The sequence below is a fragment of the Dicentrarchus labrax genome, unplaced genomic scaffold, assembly GCF_905237075.1.
Source record: "Dicentrarchus labrax unplaced genomic scaffold, dlabrax2021, whole genome shotgun sequence".
In the NCBI taxonomy this organism is placed as follows: Eukaryota; Metazoa; Chordata; class Actinopteri; family Moronidae; genus Dicentrarchus; species Dicentrarchus labrax.
The window spans coordinates 11,818,055-11,844,371 of record NW_026136714.1 but is presented as its reverse complement, the minus strand read 5'-3'; the positions used below and the strand labels follow the sequence as shown (position 1 = coordinate 11,844,371).

General features: G+C 39.3%; 1 protein-coding gene and 1 long non-coding RNA gene across 5 annotated transcripts in view; one reads left to right on the top strand and one right to left on the bottom strand.

Annotated features, from left to right (window-relative positions):
• pde4d (phosphodiesterase 4D, cAMP-specific) overlaps positions 1–26,317 on the top strand; it is a 172,349-nt gene that overhangs the window by 77,422 nt on the left and 68,610 nt on the right. Inside the window, exon 1 of one of the 4 annotated variants that reach the window (XM_051421459.1) lies at positions 3,079–3,713. The exons of the other annotated variants lie outside the window; for them this stretch is intronic. Within the exon in view, the coding sequence (XP_051277419.1) occupies positions 3,451–3,713 (263 nt within the window). The 5' untranslated portion in view covers positions 3,079–3,450. Of the gene's footprint in view, positions 1–3,078; positions 3,714–26,317 lie in introns of those variants that run through there. 4 annotated transcript variants of the gene reach the window in all.
• On the bottom strand, positions 11,905–24,920 carry LOC127375546 (uncharacterized). The gene is made up of 2 exons (XR_007887382.1): positions 24,759–24,920; positions 11,905–13,563 (listed from the first exon to the last, which is right to left on the bottom strand). It is a non-coding gene; the product is annotated as an uncharacterized LOC127375546 (long non-coding RNA).

The following is a 26,317-nucleotide window of genomic DNA, read 5'->3' as shown; positions in this document are numbered from 1 at the left end:
CCGCATCTTTTGTACAGGAGCCCCAACCACCCAGTAGGATTTGGTAGTGTTGCAACAAAGACACAAACATCTGATTGTGTTTATTTGAATGCTCAACCAATTATGTGTTATGTCTTTGTAGTGATGGAAAATAACTTTACTCTTGCACCACCAATGCCCAGGGGTACACTAATGCTTAGTGACCCCAATCAATTTCAAGCCTTTTCACCTAAACAATTTTTTCTAGCATATATGTGAGTGGTATATCCTACAGGCGTTTTTTATAAAGCCAATGGTTTTCTTATTCAAATCTACAACAATTATGACTGATACCTAGCCGTATTGAATTCTCAAGTATGGCATAATGGACGTTGCCATCACAATTTTTCGAAGCCAGCAAAGATGACGTACTGTGAGTTACTCATTGGCTGAGCAGTTTCAAATCATCTGTGCTGAGAATGACTTGTCAATCAAGGTAGCCATGCCCTAAAGCATACCCTGCTTTATTGTTTATCTCTAAATTGGACCATAATTTACTAAATGAACATCATGCCTTATGGAAGAATACTTAAAACTAGCAATTGAGACCATAAACTCATTAGGAAACTAATAATAAACTAGCTAATAAATCAATTGAGGATCTGTGTTTTATTGCAGCCAATTGAGCTGCCCCCTGCTGGCCGTTACATAGAATGCATGTTCAAAACACGCTCTGTCCATTAGATAAACTGTCAATGGTCTGTCCTGAAGAAGATACATGTGCTTGCTGTAAGCTGCTTCTCCTATTTGTTGCAACATTGTAACAATTTTGAAAAACTTGGTTTGTTGGGGTGTTGCCGGATGGTTCCTTGGGTTTTATAAGATTATTGCCATTGTGATGCTAGAAGATTGTTGTTGCTCCTTCCTAGGATGTAACTGTGATTTTTTTCAGTTGTTGCTAGGGATTGCACAGGTATGCAGTAGGGATACTGGTATCGTTTGGTGGTAGTAAAATACTACAGGTGGTTACTGGTGTATTGGTGAGTGACTGCTAGGATGTAACTGCGTGGTTGCTTGAGTGGTATATTTTATCTGCACGCCGGAACATTTTGAAATGCATATCAAGTCTGTACTGTATAATGGCTGGTATTATCATTTTTCTTTTCAAAATAACTTAGTAGGTTACTTAACTGAAACTTGACAAGCTGTTAATAAGAAACATTAAAGCACTACTATATACGTAGTATTTTTAATTTAACAAATTACACATATAAGTAACTTGAGGATAGCATGGACAAATGCATGCCAATGGTATGCCAAGGGTATAGGATGTATCCTAATAATTGAATTTCCTCGAAGGGCCACAAACGGGTTAAGGGGTGAGTATGTTTTGACACCTGCAAAATGTGCTATCTGCGAAAAGACTCAGCTAAACTTTGTGTTTAGCAAGAACAAATGTTAACATTGTACCGTGACATGCTAAACAAAACCGGTGAACATAAACATTACACATATGTCTTTGTGAGCATGTTGCAATGCTGACGTTAGCATTAAGGTCACAACACCATTATGCCACTGTGTAGAGCAGTTGGCGTGGCTGTTAGTCTTGTTTCCCTAAATCTCAGGAATGTGAACTGTAGCCAGAGAGAGATCCCCCGATTATGTTTTGATCTGTATTTTCACTTTTTTTGTTATTGCATGTCTGGAATGCCTTGATGGTGAGCAGCTTACTGTATGTTAAGCTAGAGCTTAATAAGGGCCGTGTAACAGTTTGAGTATATGATAGAGAACAGCTAAATTAATAATTAATTTAAGTGTATATTTTTGCATTTGTGTTGGGATGATTCAGATAGTTAGACACAACCTGTGCTTTACATATAGTCTTTATAAGAAATGCTTAAAATGCTTGTGTTGCTTTAGGGTTGCTGCCGGGCCAGGTTAAAGCTACTCCTGTTTACTGCTGAAGAATTAGGAGATGCGTGTGCTGAAGGGCAATAGTGAAAGCTCGATATATAAGAATAGTACAATAAAATGGTTGACACCTAGTTTGTAAGGGTGTCTAGTGGTTGAAAGTAGAATGACTAAAAGCTGGTTAGAGGTACGTATGCTCTGAATTCCAGATAAGCCACTGGTTGCTAGGCTGTGGAGGGAAAAGGCTAGGGGGTAGCATATTAGATTCAGCAGACAATGTTTTCATATTTGCCAGCATGTCTACCCTCATTGAAAAACTAATACAGTAAAAGGGAGTGGCAGAAGCTGGAGGCAAGATAATGCTGGTTGCATGAAACACTCCTTTTTTTTTCTTGCATATTTGCAAATGTTAGTAAAATGCAAAATGCAAATTTGTGCACATGCGCACATACAGGTGTACACATGGCATAACATGCTGTTATAGGGATGTCCTTTCAAGCTGCGTCTGGATTGAGGGTTACTCAATAACTAATGGGTGCTTTCAGTGCGGTCTGCTGCACTGAGAAATGCACCCTCACAGATGCGTGTGCCTCGACTCTCAAGCGCATGCATATAAAATTTTTGCACATTGTCACTGAAGCTTACCATATCTCTCTCTCTTCAGACCTCCCTTTTTTTCTCTCCTCTATTGTGTATACACACACACACGCGCACACACACACACACACACACACACACACACACACACACACACATACACACACACTCTGAAACACTCACTCACACATGCTCACGCTCTGCTCAGCTCCAAAGGATCAGTAGCTTATAAACTGGCTGCAGTCAGCAGTCACTCTCTCTGTGTAGGGAGAGGAAGGAAGGATAAATTGCTTCGACTGGACAGAAAAGATCTAAACCAAGCCTTACTGGATTGAGTCGTACTGGGCTGGGCTTTTTTACTGGTGAACCAGTATGGGTTCCCTGATGATTTTTACCAGACAGAGCTGGGCTGTTCTGGGCTCGAATAGACTGAATTAGTTCAGCTAAACTCTTGCTGTGCTTGATTTCACTGGACTGTGTTGAGTTTGCCTGCAGGCCTGGGGGAGAAAGGGCTGGAATAGACGGAATTCCCTCTTCTTTTTTTTTTTTTTATTTGCATCCCGCCCTCCCTCTCTCCTTCCATCCTCCCCTCATCTTCTCTCTTGCACTTTCGCAGCAGACATCCAGTGTTGCAGAGCAGACAAAGGCAGCAGCAGTGCTTCTGTTCATCTGTTGGCTCCTTAAAGGACGGAAAAAAGGGAGAAAGAAAGCAGGGATTTTTCTTCTCTTTTATATCCCCTGCTTTTGTACAGGGGGGGCTGCTGGTCTGAATTACCAGCAGAGCTTTTCAGTTTATCGTCAAGAGGATTTTTGGATGTCTTTTTCTTACACATTCCTAAATTTTAAGGAAATCCTTGGACTCTGACAGTGAAGAAGCGTTTGCTTAATGCGTGCATTGCTTTAGCTCTGATATATCTTCGTTGCCTTTACTGTTCATTAATTTGGCTGGTGCTGGTGGTGCTGGTGGTAAAGCCGGGGGCAGGCATGGCCCAGCAGGCAGGCATGGGGGTGACCCACCAGGACACCCTGGCAGTGCCCCCCATGCCCAAACACTCCGGCCTGAATGAAGACCTGGTGAAGATCCTGCGGGAGAACCTGCTGCAGCCGGAGAGGCCAAGAGGACACCGGCGGTCGCCCTCCTCCATCTCCCCCCGCCTTTCTCCCCGCAACTCGCCACGACTGCTTCGCCGCATGATGCTCAACAACAACATCCACAAACAGAGGCGCTTCACTGTCGCACACACATGGTGAGACTTAGATGGACAGATAGTGACTGGAAGATTGATAGCTGTTTTCACTGTTGTGTGTTGGTGGATGGGGAGCTGCATGGGTTTATAAAGTGCATATGTGTGTTTATCTTTTGTCAGGCAGCATGTGGTCTAAACCGCACCCATGGCAAACTTTCAAGGTCCGGACTGTGTTTGTTGAACACTGTGTGCGAGGGGGCGGTGTGTGTGATAAGCCATTTGAGTAATTAAACTTTGTTTGCGGTTTAAGTTGAATGCTTTCCTCTCACAGAGCAATGGCAGGAGTGTGCATGAGCAAATCTCTCTCGTAGGTTATTCATGTCAAATCTCCTAGGAAACCATCTTCTCACCTTAGATAATGACTTTCTCTCTCGCCCTTCCTCTCTGTCCAGCTTAATCTGTGTTTCTATCTCTGTCCCCCTTTCCCACCCTGTGTGTATCTGTTACCCATTCCTATTCCCCTCACTCCCCCTATCTTCCTCTGCCCCCACCATTCCATGCTGTCTCTGGTTTTACCTTTGTGATATACAACAATAGTGCAATATGTGATGAGATATACCCCAAAGCTGCCTGTCATGTTAGGTTGGTAGAGCCATCCATCATTACATTTCTTCTCTCCTGCTGTGGTTTTCTCTTCACACCTGCCTGCCTGCAGTTTTTGACTATTAATTAGTCATCTATTCCAGGCTGTCTATCAGCCTCTGTTGCACTCGCCCACGCCTCATCCCCTCTCTTCGTCTCATTTCTATTCCCCATTCGATCTCCCCCCTGTACCTCTCGCCTCCTTCCTAGTGTCGTTTTTTCATTCTCCTTTCCATTAGACACCTCCCTTCTGGCATCTGGATCGGGCTCATGACGTAATTCAAAAAATTCACATTCTCACACAGAAATTCAGAAATTCTTTCTGACTGCTACTTTCTAGGTTTGTTGTATCTCAATTTTTGATTGCAGACAGTTGCTTTCACTTTCCTTTCATGTTCTTTACTTCTGTCTCAATTTCTCAATTTTTAATCCCTCCATTTTCCTTTTTTCTTTCATCTATCATGCCTCCACTCTTTCACATTCATCATCTCTCCTCCCTACTTCTTTTTAGTTCCCTTTGCTACTTATAACTGATGGCGTTAATAGCTCAGGGAGATGTACAGTATCTCATGGCTCCTATAGCTTTTTTCTATTTTAGAGGCACACTGCTTCTTGTGTGTCTGTATAATTTAAATTTTATGAATTAATTATGTGTGTGCTAAATTAAACCGTGTGTGTACGTGCAAATATGGTTTGTATGTGGCTGTTAATTCAGATTATGTTTACACACCACCACCACAGTTCTCCCATGTGCCACTTTAAGCAGAAAGCTATTTCTATTTCACAGTTCCATATCAAGAGGCAGAAACACTTTCCTTCTTGGAATGGATTTTCCCTGTTCTATTATGACTGTCAGCCTTGTCATCAGCAAATTATTTCTAAAAAACACCAAATGTTAGCTTGTATTTTGATGAAGTGCTTGGCATATTCTGTTGATACCCAGATGACATACAGTATGCACATGGAGGGAACAAACTACAAACTACTAATTTACTAGTAAATCAAATATTTATGCCTAACTGTTGTGGAAACCGCCATAAATGGTACATAAGGCAGCCCAAGTCATCACAACATGCTCAAAACCATTTTTACCCTCCTCTGAAGCATGTTCAACATCCTGACACAGAGCTTCTCTTGAGAGATTGAAAATGTCTTCTCAGAATTGTTTCAGAATAGACTACACCACCCATACTTTTTTAAAATGGGTTTTTATTCGTTGTCAAAAAGGAAGTTTGTGGGACAGAGCTGTAGCTGTATGAGGTTGCAGTGGCGGAAGAATTAAAGAAAGTAAAACTAGCAATACCACAATGTAGAAATACTGTTACAAGTTCTGCATTCAGAATTATTAGCATCAAAATATACTCAAAGTACCAAAAGCAAGTTGCAGAATGGCCAATTTCATTATGTATCCATTAATGTGTAAGCATTACTGTGTGTGATGGTAAAGGTGAGGCTACTTGTAGCCACTTTACTGCTAAGTAGCTGTGAAAAGTACAATATTTTCCTCTAAAATGTAGTGGAGTAGTAGCACAAAATGCAATTACGCAAGTAAAGTAAGTTACTTTAGTTAATTTCCACCAGTGTGAGGTTGTGGCTCCACAGACAATATTTGTTAGATGTTTCCAGGGTTGGTTTTGGTCTTTTCAAGGGATTTCTTGATAAAGATCTAAACTAAAATAAAGTCACCACTAGACTTTAAATTCCCTTTTAAAATGTCAGTCTTAAGTTTGTTTTAAATCTCATAGCTAGCACTATAATCTGCTGTTTATCCCTGGCTACAGAATTTTAATAAAACACTTGACTTAAAAAACTCTGGTTTCCGCTCACACATTCTTCACAGCCAGTGTTTGATACTGTTTGGCCTTCACCTGAGCATGCTGCAGAAAACATCTCCGTGCATGAGATAGAGAGAAGGATTTTTTTTGCTTCCATGTATCTGTGTGAATCTGTATGCAAAATGAGTATTTTGTTTGACACTGGTCTTTGCATCATTAGTGTTGGGGTGACAGGAAAAGACAGTGATAAGAAAGACCAGTGACCACTTAATCACTGTGTAACTTGTTGGTCATGTGCCTGTGTTGTGTCTTGACATTTGAGAAAAAAAAGTGGCAGGCAGAATATCAGATGAAGCTAAAGAGAGTGTGGGAGGTTAGGAGAAAAAAATGCTGTATTTGTGTGTACATAGGTGAGCAAGTGCATAGGAGAGAGACAATTTGTTTGTAAGAGAGAGACACCATCAAATGGCTGTAGACTTCAGGAGGTTGACAACTGCAGTGCAATTTACTCCAATCACCTCCTTATTGTTTTACAGCTGCAGGGAATCACAGGGCCGCTGTGCTGTACATCTGGTGACATACACAGCCCTCAGTGGCTCCACTCCACACTTCATTAACAAGACAATCCTTTTCCATCTACCGATTGGCCTGATGTACTGCTTTTCTGTTCTTACGGGCACAACACCGTGAAAACCACGCACAAATTGTTTTACAATCACTTTGAGAATACTTGCATACTTACTATCCTGATTGGCTTCTCTGCTCTGAATGAATTTGATCAGCTGTAATTATTTGCAAAGACATGAAGAAGGTATTTTGGGGGATTTAGTGGAATGTAATGAGTTTGAGTTTTGAGTTTGGTGCAAAAGGGTTTGGTCTCATTTTGCGGTGAAATTTAACTCCAAATAGTTCCAGTTGTTGACAAAATACGATGATGGTATAATGGAATTTTGAAAGCTGTTAATATTTGAGCTGGGCTTAATTTGGCTGAGGGGAGTTTAGGCAGAGTGTGGTGGTTCCTATTCAATTGTTGCCAGTATTATTACAACCTAAGCTGCTGCCCTACCTCCAACGGCAGCAGAAGCATTAGTGTGGCTTTCTGTATGGAATTAAGGAGAGTATTTGCAAAACTGACAACAGACTTAAGACTCAGTGTTACATTGTGCCTAGCTATGAGGGGATATGTTTAGGATTTGAGTTGTTTTTAACAATAGCTAAGGCACATTATCGCTGCTGCAAATGGAAATGTGCAGTCATTAATTTAAGAGGGACGGGAGTTGATGGTAGTGATGCACACATTAGTTTTCAGCCAGAGACACAGCAGTAGCTAATAATTCCTTCATGTTAAATGTATGTGACTTTATACATTTGTATGTGAAGAGTCATGTCGGCTTCATAATGACACTGCATGGACACACCCAAAGATAGCTATTGTTGAATATATTTAGAGAAGGCATGATTGAAAAAAATGTTCTCTTTAGAAAGTTGGTCATCGATTGCTCTCAGCTTTACAAAGGCACAAAACATATAAAGCACAGGCTGAATGGTGTACTCTCACCTTCAAGTGACAGGCCAACGCTCACGACTCAGTTTTTGTATTCTCTCCATCTAAATAACTCTGTTGATATCCTGTTTTCAACTTCCCTCCTCACTGACCCTGAGGTATTTTTAATGCTGTTGCACAACAGCGTCTGATGCTGCATTGCAACAGTGCAAGTGTCTCTTTATGTAACAGGAGAGGGGGATTTCAGCAAGGGGAGAACAGGTGGCTCAGACTGGTGGTGCTGATGCCAGTGCTTCTTCTCTGGCTGAGTGGTCCGATTGGAGAGTTTTGGCTGGAGGGTTGGACAGATGTGGACAGATGTGGACAAATGAATGATGGATTGATGGATAGCTGAATGAATGATTGATGATTGATAGATGGGTGAATGCAGGAAGGGTGGGATGGAGGAAAAGAGGCAGAGCACAAGAGAGGGAGAGTGTGGGAGTAGAGGACCTCAAGCTAAACACAGTGGTGCTAATCTAGGCAGAGCATGACTCTCCCGACTTCTCACTTGGTTATATCATCTCTCTCTGTATGTCCTTCCCACTTTCTCTCTCATTTCTCTTTGCTTTTACTTTCTGTAATGCAGCTGATGAAGTTCCTACTGTAATTGTTGGTCACAAGGTGTTACAATTATTTCTGTCTGACAAAACATTCATTTTTTCTAAAGAATGAGTCTTCTCAAACAGTGATCTAGAGGAAGTCATTGCTCCTTACCAAGAAGTAGTCTGGTACACAACCACTCATAAAACCACAATTGTTACACTTTTTTTGTGCCAATTAATCAAACAAGATACAACTTTGTTAATCAGTGAGCTTTAGAGATGCCAGGAGGCAGACGTTGTTAGCCTTTGACAAAGGCAGGCTAGCTGTTTCCCCTGTCTCCAGTAGGGATACACAATAATTACTATGGCAGATGAATTATCAGCCAATAATGGCAAATTTATATTATTTATTATTCTAATAAGCAAATTATTAGCTTTATTAGCCATGAAAGCCGAAGTATGCTTGTGTTTTTTTGTTAAAGGTTAAAGTATTTTAGTTACTAGTTTTTTTAATGTATTTTACTAGACAAAATAAATTAACATTTAAGGAGTCCGAAGTGTTGTTTGTAGTGACGTTAGATTTGGTTAGATAACAGCAGTGCAATATTGAATCATCCATCTTTGCCCTCTGCATCATTGCTTTTCTTGCCATCTAGTGTGCATAAACTACAGGTTATGAACTTATTTTTAAAATACAAACATGTGAATTCATCTAATGGCTATCTAATTGGCCACGAGAAGCAAGTAATTATCAGTTATTATCAGCTGAAAAAATATCCATGTAGTTCATCCCTAATTTCCAGTGTGTATACTCCTAAGTTAATTACCGTACAGACAAGAGAGTGGTATCAATTTACTGATCTAAAACAAGGGGATTTCCCAAAACTATTCCTTTTAAATTGTCAAAGTTGGAGAACACACGTGGAAGGCTTTATAGTTGATCAACAAGAAATCAAACGCCAATATATTTGATAATTGATTAATTGTCTTGTCATGTGTCCATATACTTTACTCTCTTTAAGTCTTTTCTTTGTCATACATGATAGTACGGTAAAAAAATTTCACACAGTTATTTTTAGGCAAAATGATTAATTGGGATATCTGCAGATTGATTGATTAAGAAAATAAATCCTAGTTGCACCTCCTAATCAAAAGGATATTTTAGTTTGAAGGCAAAAATAGCTTATTTTTTCTCATGTTCAGTGTGTTTAGAGTAAATTAATAAGTAACCCAGTTTTGTAACCACAACAAATGCCCTTCAGCAAAGCTCTGAAATCCCAACTGCCCCTGTGGCCCAAATACAGGTTCTACTTGTCTGTCGGCCTTTAAATAAATATGAGGTGGTTCAGATTCAGGACTGACTGTCAGAAAACATGTTTCTTTTTCCATCGATGTGTTTACCCCTTACAGCTGAAGCCCTCTTACTGCCTCCTCTGTGATAGTGTCCACAGTGAGTTCAGCCATGGCTAAGTGGGTATTCCAGGTGAAATAGGACTCAATAGCTACCTCTGATTGTGGCTTTAGATGACATTTCTATTAATAGTGACCACCATTTTGCCTATTGTTCTTTTGTATTCCCAGCCTCCCGGTCCATGGTCCATACCTTCCTAGCATTTTTTTTGTTTTCAGGTAATTACCTTCCATTCCTTTGAGGTGGCTTTGGATTGCGGCTGCCATCCTGCTGTGCAGCAAGCAGGATTCTCCAGGTTTTATCAGCCCAAACACTGCTGTCCACCCGGGAGAATAGAACTGCTGTGATTTGCATACATATGAGCATTTGAGCAATGCTGCTGCTACTGTGTTAACAGTGCTGGCTGCATGACACATCAGCCCAAGTACAGGCTTTTCATTTGCAAAGATGAGTAGATTTGGACTAATCAATGAGATCACACACACATGGTCCTGCATACAAGAACACAAACGTACACTAATAGAGACATACACACTCTCTATGTGTGATTCTCTCACTATTAGAGATAAGACAGGACCCTGGTTATATGACTCAGCTTTGACTTAGTATTCTGAGCTAGTGGCCGAGTCAGTGTTGGCTGAGATGAATAAGAAAACTAAGATTATATAACTGTGTGACTGGAAGAGACTGTGAAAGAGAGATGAAGGATGAATGAGGAAGAGAGGGATAGAGGAAGAGATTTTTAATGTTTTATATGCTGCAAGTGTATTTTAAATCCCACCGACTGTAATATATCACTTATAAAAATAAGAAGCCCCCTGGAATTACTGCTGTAATCCTATCATGCCATTTAATATGGAGTTATGGAACATAACTGGATTAATTTGGAAATTATTAATACATCAGTGCCAGACTGCCCCATTATAAATAGAATTCCTGGTGCTCTTCTCTCTGTTGTACCTTATATTTCAGTGTAATGGCTATCGGCTGACCTCAAATGACTGCAGAACAGTCATGCATTGTCAGAAAAAAAAGAGTTCCACTCAGCTCCTACAGAAAGAGAGAGCTCCAGCAGAACCTCTAACTTCTAAGAAACCTTTTACTGCTGAAAATCTTCTACAAACCCTTTTATCGTAAAGAACCAGATTAGGAGAGAAAGTCTCCCTTTTGAAATGTTGAAAGATCACACGCTGTATTTCCTAGTGGGTCCTGTAGTTTATTCCTGCAATATTTCAGTCATAGAACTCTAACTAAATATACATACTACTAGGTTTTATCATTATTCAGTGTGTATGACTGAGAGGATGTGATAAAACAGTAAGTTATACAATTAAACTTGATCTAAATTTGATATATATTCAAGCTGAAATTGTGATTGGTATTCTAAATTAATAGGTTTGATCCTGCAGTGGGTAACTGGTTGCACATAGCCGTACATTTTACTGACATAATCAAGGACCAAGTTGAGGTACACGTGACACATGAGCTACTTAAATTACCTGATTTTACAATATGTATGGCTACATAATGTGTTCACTGTGAATCTGAGTGTGTTGTCAGACAGAAAAGTTAATAGTCACCCCCCCCATTCCACTCTTATGATTTGGAGAAATGTTGTAAAATAATGTTTCCAAATTTGTACATCTGAGTCTGTCCAAGCTTCTCTATGGCTTTTCAGCTCAGTCTCCTTCCTCCGCTCTTCATTTTCTTCACATCGTGATCATCGAGCCCAGTGCAATGCCAGAAGTAGTCAGGCTCACATCCATTACATGTCAAATTCTATAACCCTTTTGAAAACCAGTGGGGACACTGACACCGCCTCCAGTTCTGCTGTCAGATCTCTTTTTTTTACCTGTTAAAACTTTAGATACCACCCACTTTAAATGGGACTGTCATTTTCCTGAAGCATGTTGATCCTTATGACACTCGGTCCAGTTCAGCAGGTCTTCTGTGAACTTAAGGGTTATGTGCATATAAAGGATCATTAGCATGTAGACACATGAAAGTGTGTTAGCAGTGGTTACTGCACTACCAGATTTAATTAAATGATGACCAAAATGAATCTGAGTTGAAGAGGCCACAGCTGCAGGGCTTCATCAAAGGCCTTTTGATATGTTGATATCTTTTTGATTCAACAAAATCACTGAAAGATTGTCAGCGCTTGCTCTAACATGTCAGCCATTCATGTATTTTTGTTTTTATTTTGACAATGATTCACATCTATTTCATGGTTTATTTATTGGCTTTAGTTTTGCTGCAATGCAGAATAGAATAAATAGATTAGACTATTAGACAGAATACACACACACACATGAATAATGGATATATAGGCATATTTCAGTTTACCATTCATTTGTTTATTCAGTGACGAAAAAGGGGGCGATCTCAACAGGAGAAGGTCATTTCAGCTTGTACCTTAACAGGTTTCAGAGGTGTGTCTAATTAGTGGACTGTTCCTGCTCTGCCTCCTCCTTCCTTGCCTTTTTCTTTCACACTCTTGTCTTTAATTCTCTTGCTCACACCTTCATTATCTTCAGCTGTGTTTTATTTCTGCTGATTTCACCACCAGAACTTGGACTTGATTGCTAAGGGAGAATTCGGTTACTGATTAGGGGGCTGCTCTGATAAAGGCAGCTGCACCAGAGCCTCTGCAGAATAGCCTGAGGATGGAGAGTTGAGACAATGACTGCCAATTCAAGGGGAAGTTTTTTATAGCTATGAATTTCTTTGTAAAGGACTGTAGATGGCCATGTACTCTTTTGTGCATATCTGATACGGAGGTTGAGGGGTACTGGCTATATTTCCTTTCTGACAGCTCCATTCTCTAACCGGTGAAGATTCTCCTAATCACAGAGAGACTCAAATGACGTTTGGATGTGGCCTAAAGCTTATCATTTTCTCGGAGAGCCTTAATAGCCTGAGGTGGGATCCATTAATGATGCATGGCTGTGGTAAATCCATTGGTTATATCTGATTGTAGTTGGCAGGCTCAGCTCATTAAAGAATAATTTGAAGTATAACCCTTTCACGTCATAATGCTTATTTTTATGTACCTAAACGCCATTAGTTTAAGGTTCTTTTACAGGTTTATGTAAATTCACACAGAAAATACACGAAACTTGCACTACTTCTGAAAATGAAAATGAAAGGGGAAGAAAGAAGAAAAAATGTCTGTCCTTGCTCAGAAAGTCGTATACTCCGCTCTACTACTCACACAATACCTATTCTGTCTACATCTTATATCAACTTTTCAAGAACTGGTCTGATATTGAGGAGCCACATACGAGGGCATTGTACAGTCTCTAGGTCCTCTGAGGTCGGGTCATCTTCCATCATCTAACAAGATCCCCAGCCTAGTTTGACCCCTTTGAATTCACTTCACTCTAGTTTCTAGTTGTGGCTTAAGCCAGATATGTAATGACATGGCAAGCTGCATCCTGTCATCCGTGCAGCAATTGCGAAAACAATGTAGGACATGAAGAGGTAGAACTAATAAAAAGTAGTTGTAGACTTCTCTAGTGGACACGTGGGTCGGGGAATCACTAGCTCAGCTTACATGCAGGCTTTTTTTCATTCTGATTTAAATGGGGGTTAGCTGTTTAAATGGGATGTGATCTAATATGATCTGGTGTCTACATGCGGCAATGCATTTAATCGGAACAGCTGTGTAACATGAGCTAAAGTAGCTATGTTTACATGGAGCCTAATTTTGGGGAGGTATGTTCATCCACTTCCATAAAATGGCAGCTTTCAGACTGAGCTGGCGTCTGCTGAGAGTTTGTTTTTGATACAAATAAAATAAAAAATTTAAAAATAAAATAATAATCTTTTCTTTTTTTTACAGAACACCTAGACGGTAGGAAAATTAAATATGTCCAAGAAAGAAATAAACAAAGCTGGGATAAACTGAAGCATTGAACAAATTGAGAACCGACAACTTTTGCTGCTCAAACAAGTGCCCAAGAGATATTGCTGGGTTGGTGCTGAATGGTGGCTGTTGAGGAACACAAAATGCAATCAGAGTGTTAAAAATTTGGAAAAATAGTTTTGAGGAGATGCAGTGTGGATAATTTATCAAACTGCAACAGAAGAGTGCGTTCTCGCATTCATTTCCAGGATGGTCAGCAGCAATTCATCTGTTTCTCTTTCGTTATTGTGACCCACCCAGCTTCTTATATCCACTGTGCATTTCTCTGTCTGGACGGGTCCTCAGTACACAGAGACAGAGTCCACCTCTGGCAGTTCTAATGAGTTGCATGTCCAATTAAGATGCAGCTGCCTCCTGTGTTGTAAGAGCCATCCTGTTATTGATGTCGTCCCTTGATCATTTTTCACAGCTGCTTCCAATATCCTGCTTTTTATGAGGGTGTGTTTTCATCTTTTATGTGCTCGCATTTGTGTGCGTATGTGTGTGCAAATATACTGTGCAAACACATCTGCACATTCATGTGTGTGTGTGTGTGTGTGTGTGTGCCTCTTTACAAGTGTGTGTGATCTTGTTTGTGTAAGTACCTATCCTGATTACAAGTCTTCTGATGTGTGCCTGTCTGACCACTGGGGCTGTCTCCTCTGATTGCATTGATTCAGTGCCTCTGCATGCAGTATTAAAAGGCGAAAAAATGAACAGCGTGCTCTGAGTATGAAGCAAATGGTCTGCACCTAGTTTCTCTGGAGGCACAGTGGAGGGAGAAACTCCATGTGTGCATGGCTCTATGTCTGTATAGGTTTGTGGAATGCATGTATGAGTATCTCTGTCTGGTGGTTTCTGGATGACAGACCTCAGCATTCAGAGCTTGTGGGGTATTAGCACCAAAATCATCTAAGCCAATTATGTTGTTGTAATTGCTCATGTTCACGTTTTGTATAACATTGTTGCTCATGCAATGTTACAGTATTTTTAAATTATTTTACAGTACATGGCAAGACCCTGACATTAGGGCAAAATATTGACAACATTGTTCCACAATGTGACTTCAAACACCAGTTTCAAACAGGCATAATAGTGGAGCAGGCCCTTGGCTACACATCTTGTATTAGAACTGCATTGTAATATTTTTATCGTGATTAAATTGAACACATTTGCATACATGTTACATTTTGGGTACATTGTGTAACATAAATTTATCATAACATGTATATCATAAAGAAGCTGATATTCAGTTTTTTGTACAGCCACATTGCTGTGTTGGCCAGATGCTTGAGTGGTGGGTTTATCTGTGAGTGAGCAGATGGCTTCGTAGGAATGAACATAAAGTCTGTGCAGTAGGTATCATGGAGGAGGAAACGTTGAGAGGATAAGGAGAGTTGGGATGGATCGTGTAATTTTCTGTCAGGCTGCCCAGCACCAAGAAAATTAGGCGTGGCAGAGGGTATTAGTTTTCAGAGAAATCAGCTATGGTGAGCACTTTATAGTCATCAGTTCTATCCCATTTCCATACCACTCTACAGACTCTACACATGTTTTGATTAGGGCCGCTACTAACTATTATTTTTTTGTCAATAATTAAAAAAAAAAAAAAAAATAGATTCATAGTCCGGTCTATATAATGTCAGTTTTACAGAGCCCAAGGGTACCTCTGATCTTCATATTGCTTGTTTTGTTATAATGAAACAAAAGCCAAAAAACCTAACGCTAAAGAATGATAAATTACTTAAAGACTCTTAATGATGCCTTGGTAGCTCACCTGGTAGAGCGTGTGCCCCATGTATCAAGTTTGAATCCTGACCACAGTGGCCCGGGTTTAATTCCAACCCATGAGCCTTTGCTGCATGTTATCACCTACATTGACCTTATGCGATCAATAACCTCTGTGTTTTCCTAGCATCTCCTCAAAGAGATTGTTTTCTCTTACATCATGCCCCAAAAGAAGGATATAATAGATCCACATGCAATAACAACAGTCTGTTCAAATTAATGGTGGAACTTTGATTCCAATGTGTTATTTGGAATAATAATGTTGTTATTGTCTATATAAAATCTTGAGTGCTCAGCCGAGAAACATTTCTCTTAATGAACTGAGATTCTCCACATAATAGGCTACATGTTCTTTTCTATTCTGTATTGATACTTTCCAATTGCTCTCCAAACACTTCTGAAGATTTCTATTTTTAGATTTGTGAGTGTGTTGCAGTACCGGTTATATGTGCTGTGTCTGGCTGCATTAACAAGGTCTTTTTGCTAGCTTTCAGGGACTGTCTGGATATTGACCTGGAGTGGAAGGATTAGTGCAGGTACTTAAAACAGATCACCGCCTCAGACCACCTCTCATGCCTTTAAATGGATGCTCTTGGCTAGAGCAACTGTCAAACCACAGGAGAGGGAAAAGATAGGGTATGGGTTCAGGAGATGTGTAAGCCATGATCTGCTGGGTGGTTTTGACAGCACCAATCACAGATATTTTTCCTCCCCATTTTCCAACATATTTATCATCTTCAAAGCCAGCTGTTGTCACCGATTTTACCCTGGATACTAGTTGTTATCCCAACTGAAAGCACCTGTCAAAATTGGTTTCATTGCTTTAAGTTCACTCACACAATGCCATATTTTCTCAGCTGTGCATATATATCCTTTTTTGCTTAATAAAATTTTCTTCAGTTGTTTATTTTTGACTCTTATTATCTGGTGAGTTTTTTCAGCAAACTGAACACTGTCTGCTCTTCAATCCCAAAGGCTCAGTAGCTTGGCAACATGCACTGCAATAATGCCCACACATAGTGTAAACAGGGAAACAGGAAACGCACAGGAAAACAGTTACATCACACTTCCCCCACAACACTTACAAACACACACATACACACATGCACACACAAAAATGTGCAGATATATAGCCAAATAGTGTCAGACGCAATTGCGCTCTTTTCGAATAACATGTTCAGTTTATAAAAAAAATATGTAAAATGTCCCACACTAATAAAAGATATAGATGGAAGCTGCTGTTGTTGGACAAAACTAAGACATGTAGTGTTACTTTTAGCTTGATGTCAGTTTATCCCATGGAATTCTGAAAAGGTTTCATTATTGCAGTGGTATTTGTAGGTGGAAAATGGTGGGGAAACAACCACTTTGGATGGATGAATGACAAGAGAATTACAGCTTACAGTTGTTGAAATGGCCAGTGTAATTACAACGGCCAGTGTGTTGAGTTGTTGCTGTCCCATAATGTGGATAAACTCAGAAGCTTTAAATATCAGCACAGTGTGGTCAACACGGTCTTCATTTTCAGCTCTGAGCTAGGAAAGGATAAAACAAAATCTGGACAAAAAGTGCAGTTGGCTATATCTGTAAACTGAAGCTTAATTGGATCCAGTAGAGCAAGCTTCAGCTGCATCAGTGGAACAGGAAAACGTTCAAAACATCCACCTCTGTCATGAGCATGGAATGGTAATGTGTGCTTTTTATAAAGCTCTGATGGTGGTGTCATACTCTTTTTGCTGTATGTATTGCTGTATCCAAGTAGTGAAGCAGCACTGCACATTTTTCCCAATCTGCAGTAACACTTTCGTTTGTAGTCTTCCATCACGTTTGTGTTTCCTCTGTGAGGGCTGCAGCTCATTTTGCAGACCCCAAGAGGGAACTGGCAAAGGCTGTTAGCTCTGTTAAAAACACCCTCCAGATGCTCGCCTTGGCTGAGCTCAACTGCTGTAAAGTGAGATTTAGCTGCTGTGCATAGAAGTGCACAAACTAGGCATTTGGGTTCGTCACCTTCATCAAATTCAAAAGGTTAAGACGTGTTAATCAGACTAAGCCTGTTCTCCTCAACTTGCTAGTTTTGCTGCTCTATATAATGTTTTAATACCCTATCACTTTAGGCAGTGGTGTGTGCTGTTCCAAGCAAAAAAATGTTTCTGAAAATATCATGCAGCTGCTGGGGACCAAAGAGTTTTTAAAAGGTAACTTAAAAATGTATTCTCTGTAAGATAATCCACTTTCTTCACGATAACTTCTCCAGCTCAGAAATAACTAACTTCAGCTAGTTAGTAGTGTGTGATGACAAATTACTGTGTAATCAAATAATTGACTTACACAATGATCTGACTGTAAGAGTACTCTTAATTTAAAACACTCAATGTTGTTTGCATCTGGAGAGTAGTAGCAATTAGTTGGAATTTGTTACCTTTTGGCCATACTAGCTCGATACCCCTGTTTTCAGTCTTTATGCTAAGCTACTGTAGCTAACAGACTGCTGGGCTACAGCTTCATACTGTGTTTAGTGTAGAGATGAAAGTGGTATCGATCAATTGTGTAAAAGAAAGCAAATAAGTGTATTTCCCAAAACATCAAACTATTCCTTTAAAAGGGGCCCTTGGAGTCAGTTTCAGAAGTAAACTTTTCTATGAAGCCACCTCAAAATGTAAATGTTGCCAGATTATAGCATCAATCAAAGATTTTTTGTCTTAGATTATTTTTTCCAAAGTAAATACATGAAATTAAGTTTAATTAATTTTAATTTAATTTATTAATTAAAAGGCTATTAAATCCCACTTAAATCCCACTTGACCTTTTGCAGTTGACAAATGATGAATCACTCTAGAACAGTATGTGTTTTATTATATTTTTGTTTGTGGTAATGACTCAACTCACATTTGGTTTTATATTCTCTGCAATTGCAGTTGCAAATGTATTACAGATGACATATGTCACAATATAGCTATGTCATTGATGGATATTAATGAACTGAAATTGCTTTCAGAATCATACTCATGTGTAGACCTATACAATTAATAAATACTTCATATATATATATATATATATATATATAATAATTCTTAATAATTTGGCTAGTCCTTCCAGTGACATGTATCACTGATACAATGACAATAATAATAATAATAATAATAATAATAATAATAATAATAATAATAGTTTCGTAAAGAAAATACTGTCCAGTATTTTACCATTGCCAAAGGCTGAGAGAGAGGTGAGGAAGAGTGATTCACACATCATGAACTCTGAGTGAACTGGTCTGGCCGAAAATCTCCTGCACTTCAAACAGCCTTCATTCAAAGTGTTTATGCCATTTTATATCCACTATGGGTAAATATATGGTTCTGATTTTCTCCTGAGTGTCATGGTATTACAGAGATCTCTAACACATTCACATACACAGTACGTATGTACATCAGGATACAGCAAGCCTCTCAGTGAACTGAGCTATTCAATTTAAGAAGCCGTAGTACCTTGGACATCGGGGAGGCTCAGTGATTTCCAAGAAAAGGTGCTTCTATCCAGCAGCCTTGTTAAAACGTATTCATTGGTTTCCGTGACAACAAGCAGGTAACCTGGATGTGAACTCCAGCAACATTAAGGAAGTGCTGTGTATGTCCAAGCATGTTGGAAGGCTTTGTGTTCAAACCCCCTCTGCTTTTTTATCAGATGTGAAGAGATGACCTTTCTGTATCGCTGTGTGCCTTCACTCTTCTTGGCATGAGGTTTGATTGCATGTCTTGTCAACTAGTATCTAATCCAGTGTGCTTACATCTCAAGTTCATTGCTCACTCAGACTCTCTGTGGACCTTAGGTGCATCTGTTTTTCTAAAGGTGCTGGTTATTTTAGGCATGGCTTAGTTTGTTTGTGTTTCTGACCTATTGGTAGGATTTCCTGATAATTGGGTTCACCTGTGCTCAAATTACCAATGTTTCACAACTTGCCAGCACCAGCTAGGCTAGCACAGAGGAACAGACAGCCACTGTGCTAAACTCCAACCTTTCTGTGTTGTAATATTGATAACAAGCTGTAAATAAGAAGCTAATTTTAGAATCTAATCTACCTTGATATTTGACTAAGGAAATAATGGCTATCATGCCACAGCTTCTCTTAATTACTTCTGGTGTGTGTTTGATTAAGGCGCTGCAATGCCATGTCTTCCCTGTGGTATGAGATGTGTGTTGATGTCTGTGTGTGTGGGCACTTGTGTGTTGGTGTGTATGTCTATGCACTTGTCTTCATGTTGCAGTGGGGGGTAAAATTGATTTGAAAGCCAGAACTGCTTAATCTTCTTTTAAAATTGGTATTCGACAGAAAGCTTATCTGAAAAGCCAGAGAGGAGGAGGTGGAAGAGGGAGAGACAAGGAGAGGAGGAATTAAATGAAAGTGGGATCTGTGTCTTTTGCGTCAGTGGCTTGATTCTGCATTGACTTCTTTGTTTAGACTTAACTTGTTTCTGCTGGATGAAGCATGAGACTTGCATCCAGGGAATGATAATCTGTGTTTTTGGAGAAGAGCCAACCAAGAAGCCATTTTCAACACTGTACTCACTGTACCACTGTTAGAGAAGGCGGTACTTTATATTGAAGCACAATCTCTTGAATAAAACTGATCTGCAGTATTAAAGGAAACAGGAATAGTTTTTTGTCTTTAGAGTGAAAGACTTATTTTGCTGTTGAGTGAAAAACTAATATGTGCAGAATAAGACTCATGATATAACACCACCAAAAATTTTTTTTGACTGGTTCAGCAAAACCAAACTACCCAGCTACAAAGAGATCTCTTGTTTTGATCTTGATGTAGAACTACTACTCTCCTGCTTTGAAAGGAGACAGTTTAGGTGCTTTGGGTGTCTTAAAGATGTGTCCTGGTTGCTCTCCTACAGAGGTTTTTAGGGCACATCCAAGTGGGAGAAGAACACGCCGGCAGGATTACATATCCCATTTTGCCTTGGGATCCCCCATCGCTGGTGAGAAAGATGTCTGGGCTACCTTGTTTAGCCTTCTACGGCCGCGATCCAGACCCAGATAAACAACCAAAAATGGATGGATGGATGGACTATGATTACCCTGACCATGGCATGATACACACAGAACAAAACGCTCCTTATCGTACTCTTACTTAAAGCAAATTACTGCTTGAACATGTACAGCGGACATTTCTTCTTAAAAAACAACTCTGGACTCTCGTTCAGAAATTGCTGACATATTTATAAACTGAAACCGAAATGTCTGTCACTTTCTGTGTTTTCGTTCTCTTTCTATCACATTACACTGCAGCATTTTATTTTCCCTCACATCTCCACTTTCCCAGGTTGCTTGGTGATTGGGATAGACCAGAGAGCTTATGTACAGGATGTCTTATCTCTCTTTGAAGCCCTTTTTTATCTGGTGCTGTATGATGCAACTGGTGATATAAGGTCTATTAGAGGGCTGTTAGAGCAGAATGGAGTGATGATCTGGCCTTTACTGTAGTCTCCCTGTAAACACAATTTCAGAAATACTGATATTATGCAAAGTGCCATAAACTGCTCCATCTTAAGTAGAGAAATAAACAAAGTAAGCATGCCCATTTATCCCTCATAAGGGCTGAGGCAGCAAGTGATGGAGGATTTGCCATAAATCAGACGGTTGATTTTAGCATGCATCAGCAGGTTCAACCTCATAGACCCTTTCCTTAAGTTGCTGACCAGTGTGTTTAGGTATGATGCAGCAAAGCATTTTACCTTGAGCCATGTAATGTGATGTAAGAGGTTCAGAAGTTCTGTAATATCCTGATTTTTATTTCAACCCACTTTAATATTAAGAAAGCTACTTTCTAATTAGGAACAAAAATCTTAGTTATATACTTAATATATACAAATACAAAAGAAAATATTAGTCCAAGTCAGTTAACAGTCACTATAAACAAAGTGCAATCCATTCAATCTGAAAGTGATACAGAGCTACGTTTTATATTTAAATATCATTACAGATTACTTAAATTAGCATTTTCGAGGGACCTAATTTGTAATGCTGGCATTCACACACTGAAGCCACATGAGGAGAGTAGGCCTACATTATTCATGAAGGAAAATGCTGTAGCAAGCTGTGAGAGTAATTTGATGATGATGATGATACCTTTATTGTCCCCTGGGAGAAATTAATTGCGTGTGACAGGTTGTCAGTTGACATTAAAAAACAAACAACAGTATAACAACACATGCACCTACAATGAGCCATACAAGTAATTCATAGACATAATATAACTGAGCGCTAGAATATATCTCCAGCTTGATTTGAGACTGAGGCACCCTGTACAGCCTACAGCAGCTCATATTTTCTCTTTAAAGAATGTGCTGGGTCATTCACAATAATGAATCCCCTCTTAATTGCCTACGTATTATATACTATAGTTGCCACTGTGCTTAGACACGCCCACGGGATTTTACTGGCCGTCCCAATTTTATTTCTCTTATTTTTGTTGCTTACCGTAAGGGGAGTGAAACCGTGCAGCAAGGCAGAATGTTATACAAATGAGCAATAAAACAACATCATTATATCTCCCTTGGCTCTAAATTGTAACCCTCCCTCAATGTTTATTTCTGTCCTCCTCCTTTTTGTCAGGGGGGTTAGCTTACAGAGTCTCTCCCTCAGTCTGTTTAAGGAGTGAATAAAATTGGTGAATTAGCAGATAAGAAAGAGGGACACAGTAGCAATCGCTCTAAAATGTAAAAAGCACATAAGTTTGAGTGATCATCATGATACATTTTGTTCAACATACACTAGCCTATACATTAAGGTATGTTCTATACACTTCCCCCTCAAACTGCATAAACCATGATGAAAATATGAAATAACATCATTTAAGATTGCTGTCTCCAGACATCGTAGCAAAGATTCAAGCAATTCATTACAAGTAACTAGGAATAGTCAGACCAGTTAAATTAGGTTTGTTTGTATATGAGATGGATATAATACAAGATGTTTTCCATTCTTTGTGAGCATATATTTCTCATGTTATCACAAGAGCTGAAACGTTTAGTCCATTAATCAGTTATTTGATTGGAAAGAAATTAATTGGTAGCTATTTTTTTTATCATTGATTCATTGCTTCCGGAATTTTTCAAGCAAAAATGTACCATTCCCTGGTTCCAGATTCTCAGTTGGGAGGATTTGCTGCCTTTGTGTTTCACATATGTATGATAGTTAATAGCGATGGTAAGATTCACCGATTCACATTGATGCACTGGGATACAAAAAAAAGTTTTTGGGTTGAAACAATCTGGGTTGAAATCGGCATGCATCTTTTCTAACACATTTGCATCTGTAAAATCCGATTTATTTATTATTATTAAATGAGGCCCTATGCCTTTATTATTTAGAAATTTAGAAACCGTTCATTTGAGGGTTTTTTGTTTGTCAGACAAAACAACCACTTTGAACACTTTCACTAATTTCTAGCATTTTATTAACAAAACAATACATTGTTATATAAATAATTGGTTGTAACTCAAAACTGTCCACACACGTTACAGAGCCCGATCCGTCTTCTTCCGCGTTGTAGGGACGCATAGCCTGTGACGTAAGCACGTTGTGTCACACTAAAAAGAATCTGTGCAAAACATGAGCTTTACGAGGCTTCGAGGCAGACGAAATTCCTCGATCATTCTTTGTAATCGAGTTACTCGAGGTACTTGAGGAATCGTTGCAGCCCTAAACTCCAGTCATGACATTTTAAGGACATGTTGAAACACAGGATTCCAACACTCCATCAAAACAATTCCCCTTTAATCCCACTGGGACTGGCTGATTTTTATCCCCTTAAAAGATTGGGTTACCTAATCCAAATGCAGATCAGTAGCAAATGGCAGACAGTCATTTGATTTGTGTCAGTATTAAACAAAACAAATATTAAATAGTGTATGCATGAGATGTCACACAGCTAGTAACCAATCATGCAGAATTTTCTTTATAACTATATATAATATAACTATTGGTACAACTCTTTCCACAGACAAGCAGAATTTGAAGTTCTTTTGATTTTAGATCAGGGTGACAAATACTGCTTTTAAAATGGATCAAGTATGTGTATGCCTTCAAGTTTTGTTGTCGTAATCCTGGTACAGAAATGAATACTACAGAATGTGTCAGTAAACATTTGTATAGCATCTCTTTCCATTCATAGCAACCACTTTCAGGTTTGCTTGGTCACCACTGGCATCAATTCATACTTTCAATGTATTTCCCTCCATCATTTTATTCTATATAATTGCATGTCATTTATTCATCAGTTTCACCAAGAGAAAGGATGAAAAAGAGGTTGATGATTAAATTGAAGAGAAAAAGCAGTAATTAGCAGTTAATTTAAGGTGGTTGTCATTATTAGTCATGAGACTTCCACTTCAGCTGTAAGCCCGTATGTTGATCACTAAATCACACAAATCTCACATACTCACCTTAATATTTAGCAATACCTATTTGAATTGAGTCAAACGTGTGTTGTTACAACATCAACAAACACACTTTGGCATCTGTAAAATCCGATTTGTGCTTGTATAGTACGTGGTTATATGGCAGAATGCCAGACTTAGGTGTGCTGACCTGTTTTTGCAGGTTGTTGTTGACATAGACAGACAAAAATGTAATTGTGTGCCTGTATGTAATATGATCTACATGTGCATGAGTGTACATTCTGGCTGCATTTGTGTGTTAGCATAGCAAGGGCATCTCTTTCAGTATATGTGTGCATTTGCTTGTATGTATAAAAGGCTGCAGTACATTAGGAGAGGGTGAAGGCATCAACAATATCTGCCAATGGTGGGAAAGCAGCTATTGGTGGGTTCCCAATTGTAGACAGAGTCATGGAGAATAAGCTGCTACGATTAGGGAGAGCTCCGGTCTGGTATCTTTGTTTGTTGTGGAGCTTAAGTTCTTAAGAGAGTACTGCTTAGAGGTAAGGCCTCAGAGTTGCATTCCTTCCTCTACCTTTTTTTTTTCATGCCATCCTCCCCCTCCATCGCATTTTCCATTTTAATTCCTCATAGAAAGGAGGAGTGAAAAGACGTGATAGGGTTCTAATCCATGCCAGAAAACAAGGACGACGTTTTTTAGTTTGTGGTAAAGCGGGATGTGGCACTACAACTCTTTGCGTCACTGCTTTCTGGTTTGATGCATTCATTGTGAAATTGCCCATAAAACAAGTGTGTTTACTGTGGAGAGGGCACTTGTACACACACCATATTTCCCTGTTGATGTCTTTCTCTCTCATTATGCATCCACTCTCACACAAACAGAAATACACTCACAAAGACATGCAAACGTGCAAATCTCCTGCACACAGATCCATCATGAAAGGAGCAAAAATGCAGATACAACACAACTATGCACATGTCCGTGTAAAATACACACTAAGAATCTGCACGCTCACGCGCACGCTCTCCTATCTGGGGCTAGTGATAAAAAGCCATCATTATCTTGCTATGGCTGTAATGAGAAGCACACACCTGTTTTCCACAGCTGTTCCCGATCACAAGCTGTCGTCCTTCACTCTAGGACCAGACGCTTTGGAGGTGATGACTATGTGATGCTATAAATCACCTGCTGAGAATCTAGTCACCACGGGAACAAGCCTCATTAGAACCAGATAACCGAAGAGGGTTGTCCTTTACCCCTGCGAAATGGGCCTTAGTCACTGTGGCTTTCAGCCTAGCCTTTGGAACTGAATGCATGTTGGAGAAGTATAGCATGAGCTCATCATGGGTGCAATCAAAGGCCCAGTGTTGCCCGGCTTCATGAGTCATGGAGCTTTTGCAGAGGTCACACATGGGCTTATGAGAAACTGATATATTCTCACTATTTTCTCAGTGCAGTCAAGCATACACTTGAATTCATAACACATTCACACAAAGAGTTCAGTTTCTGTGATTCTGTGTCGTTGCTATTTTCCATTTTATTTAGCAGTCAAAGTAATACACAGGCCTGTCTTGCCTCATTGAGGAATGGGTTTAAGAACCAGTGTATCCCTAATGTCTTTAAAGCTGGTGTCTTTGCTGCTTGTAAAACCTACTACCTCTCTATAAATGTCACCACTGACAATTCGCGGATGGATGATGTGACGTCTCCACTAGCGTTCTTCCATTAAAAGGCTTTTTGCCCCCTCGAACAAATCAACTCAACAACATTCCTGAATAATGACTGCCAGAGTGGACTCTGATGGTTATGAAAGAGTTCTTGGTGTTTCATTTATGTCTTTTTTTTGGTCATTTGTTACCAGAATCAATAATGCACGATTATAAGACAGTAAACCCACTAGAGTGTCAATAAATATAGTATAATTTAATGAAACAAAACAATAATACTGTAGCTAACTATCCTGAAAAAAATTATTGAGTCTGTATAAACATGTAACAAAATTATTTGTTTTTAATAGCAAAGCCCTGGATTTATATTCTATTTGGATGTGTAAGTCACTTGCTCTAAATTGTGAGAGACTCTTTCCTAGCTTTAGTAGTGATATATTACAGTTGGTGCTGAGGAGTAGTTTTGAATGTAAATTTAATGGCCAGAAATGTGGACTCTCCTGGCGGCCAGCCAACTGAGCAAGGGAGTCATTTTCCATATGCCTGTCTGCCTGTATTTTCTTTCAGTCTGCCTTTTTGATTGTCACTCCATGCATTCACCTTGGTTGGTCTGCCTGCTTGACATTTAGACTGAATGTGTTGTCAACCTGTCTGACCAAGAGAGAAAAAAGAGAAAGAAAAGAAAGATGGAGGAACTGCAGACAGATGGGGGATGGGGATGGATTGGGAGTTGACAGATGGAGTTTAAAAGGGAGAGGTAAAGTGATGTGTTGTGGTATTGTCACAGTGACAGAATTTAGACTTTGAATTTTAGATGTAGGCAATAAGGAAAAAAACCTCCATGGCGGTATATTACATTTTATATCATGATATATGTAGTAATATAATACATTTTCTATGAATTAATTTTGGAATTTGTAATGCAGAAAATAAATACCTGACAAATAAAACTACCTCATCGTATTGATGCAAAAATCATATAA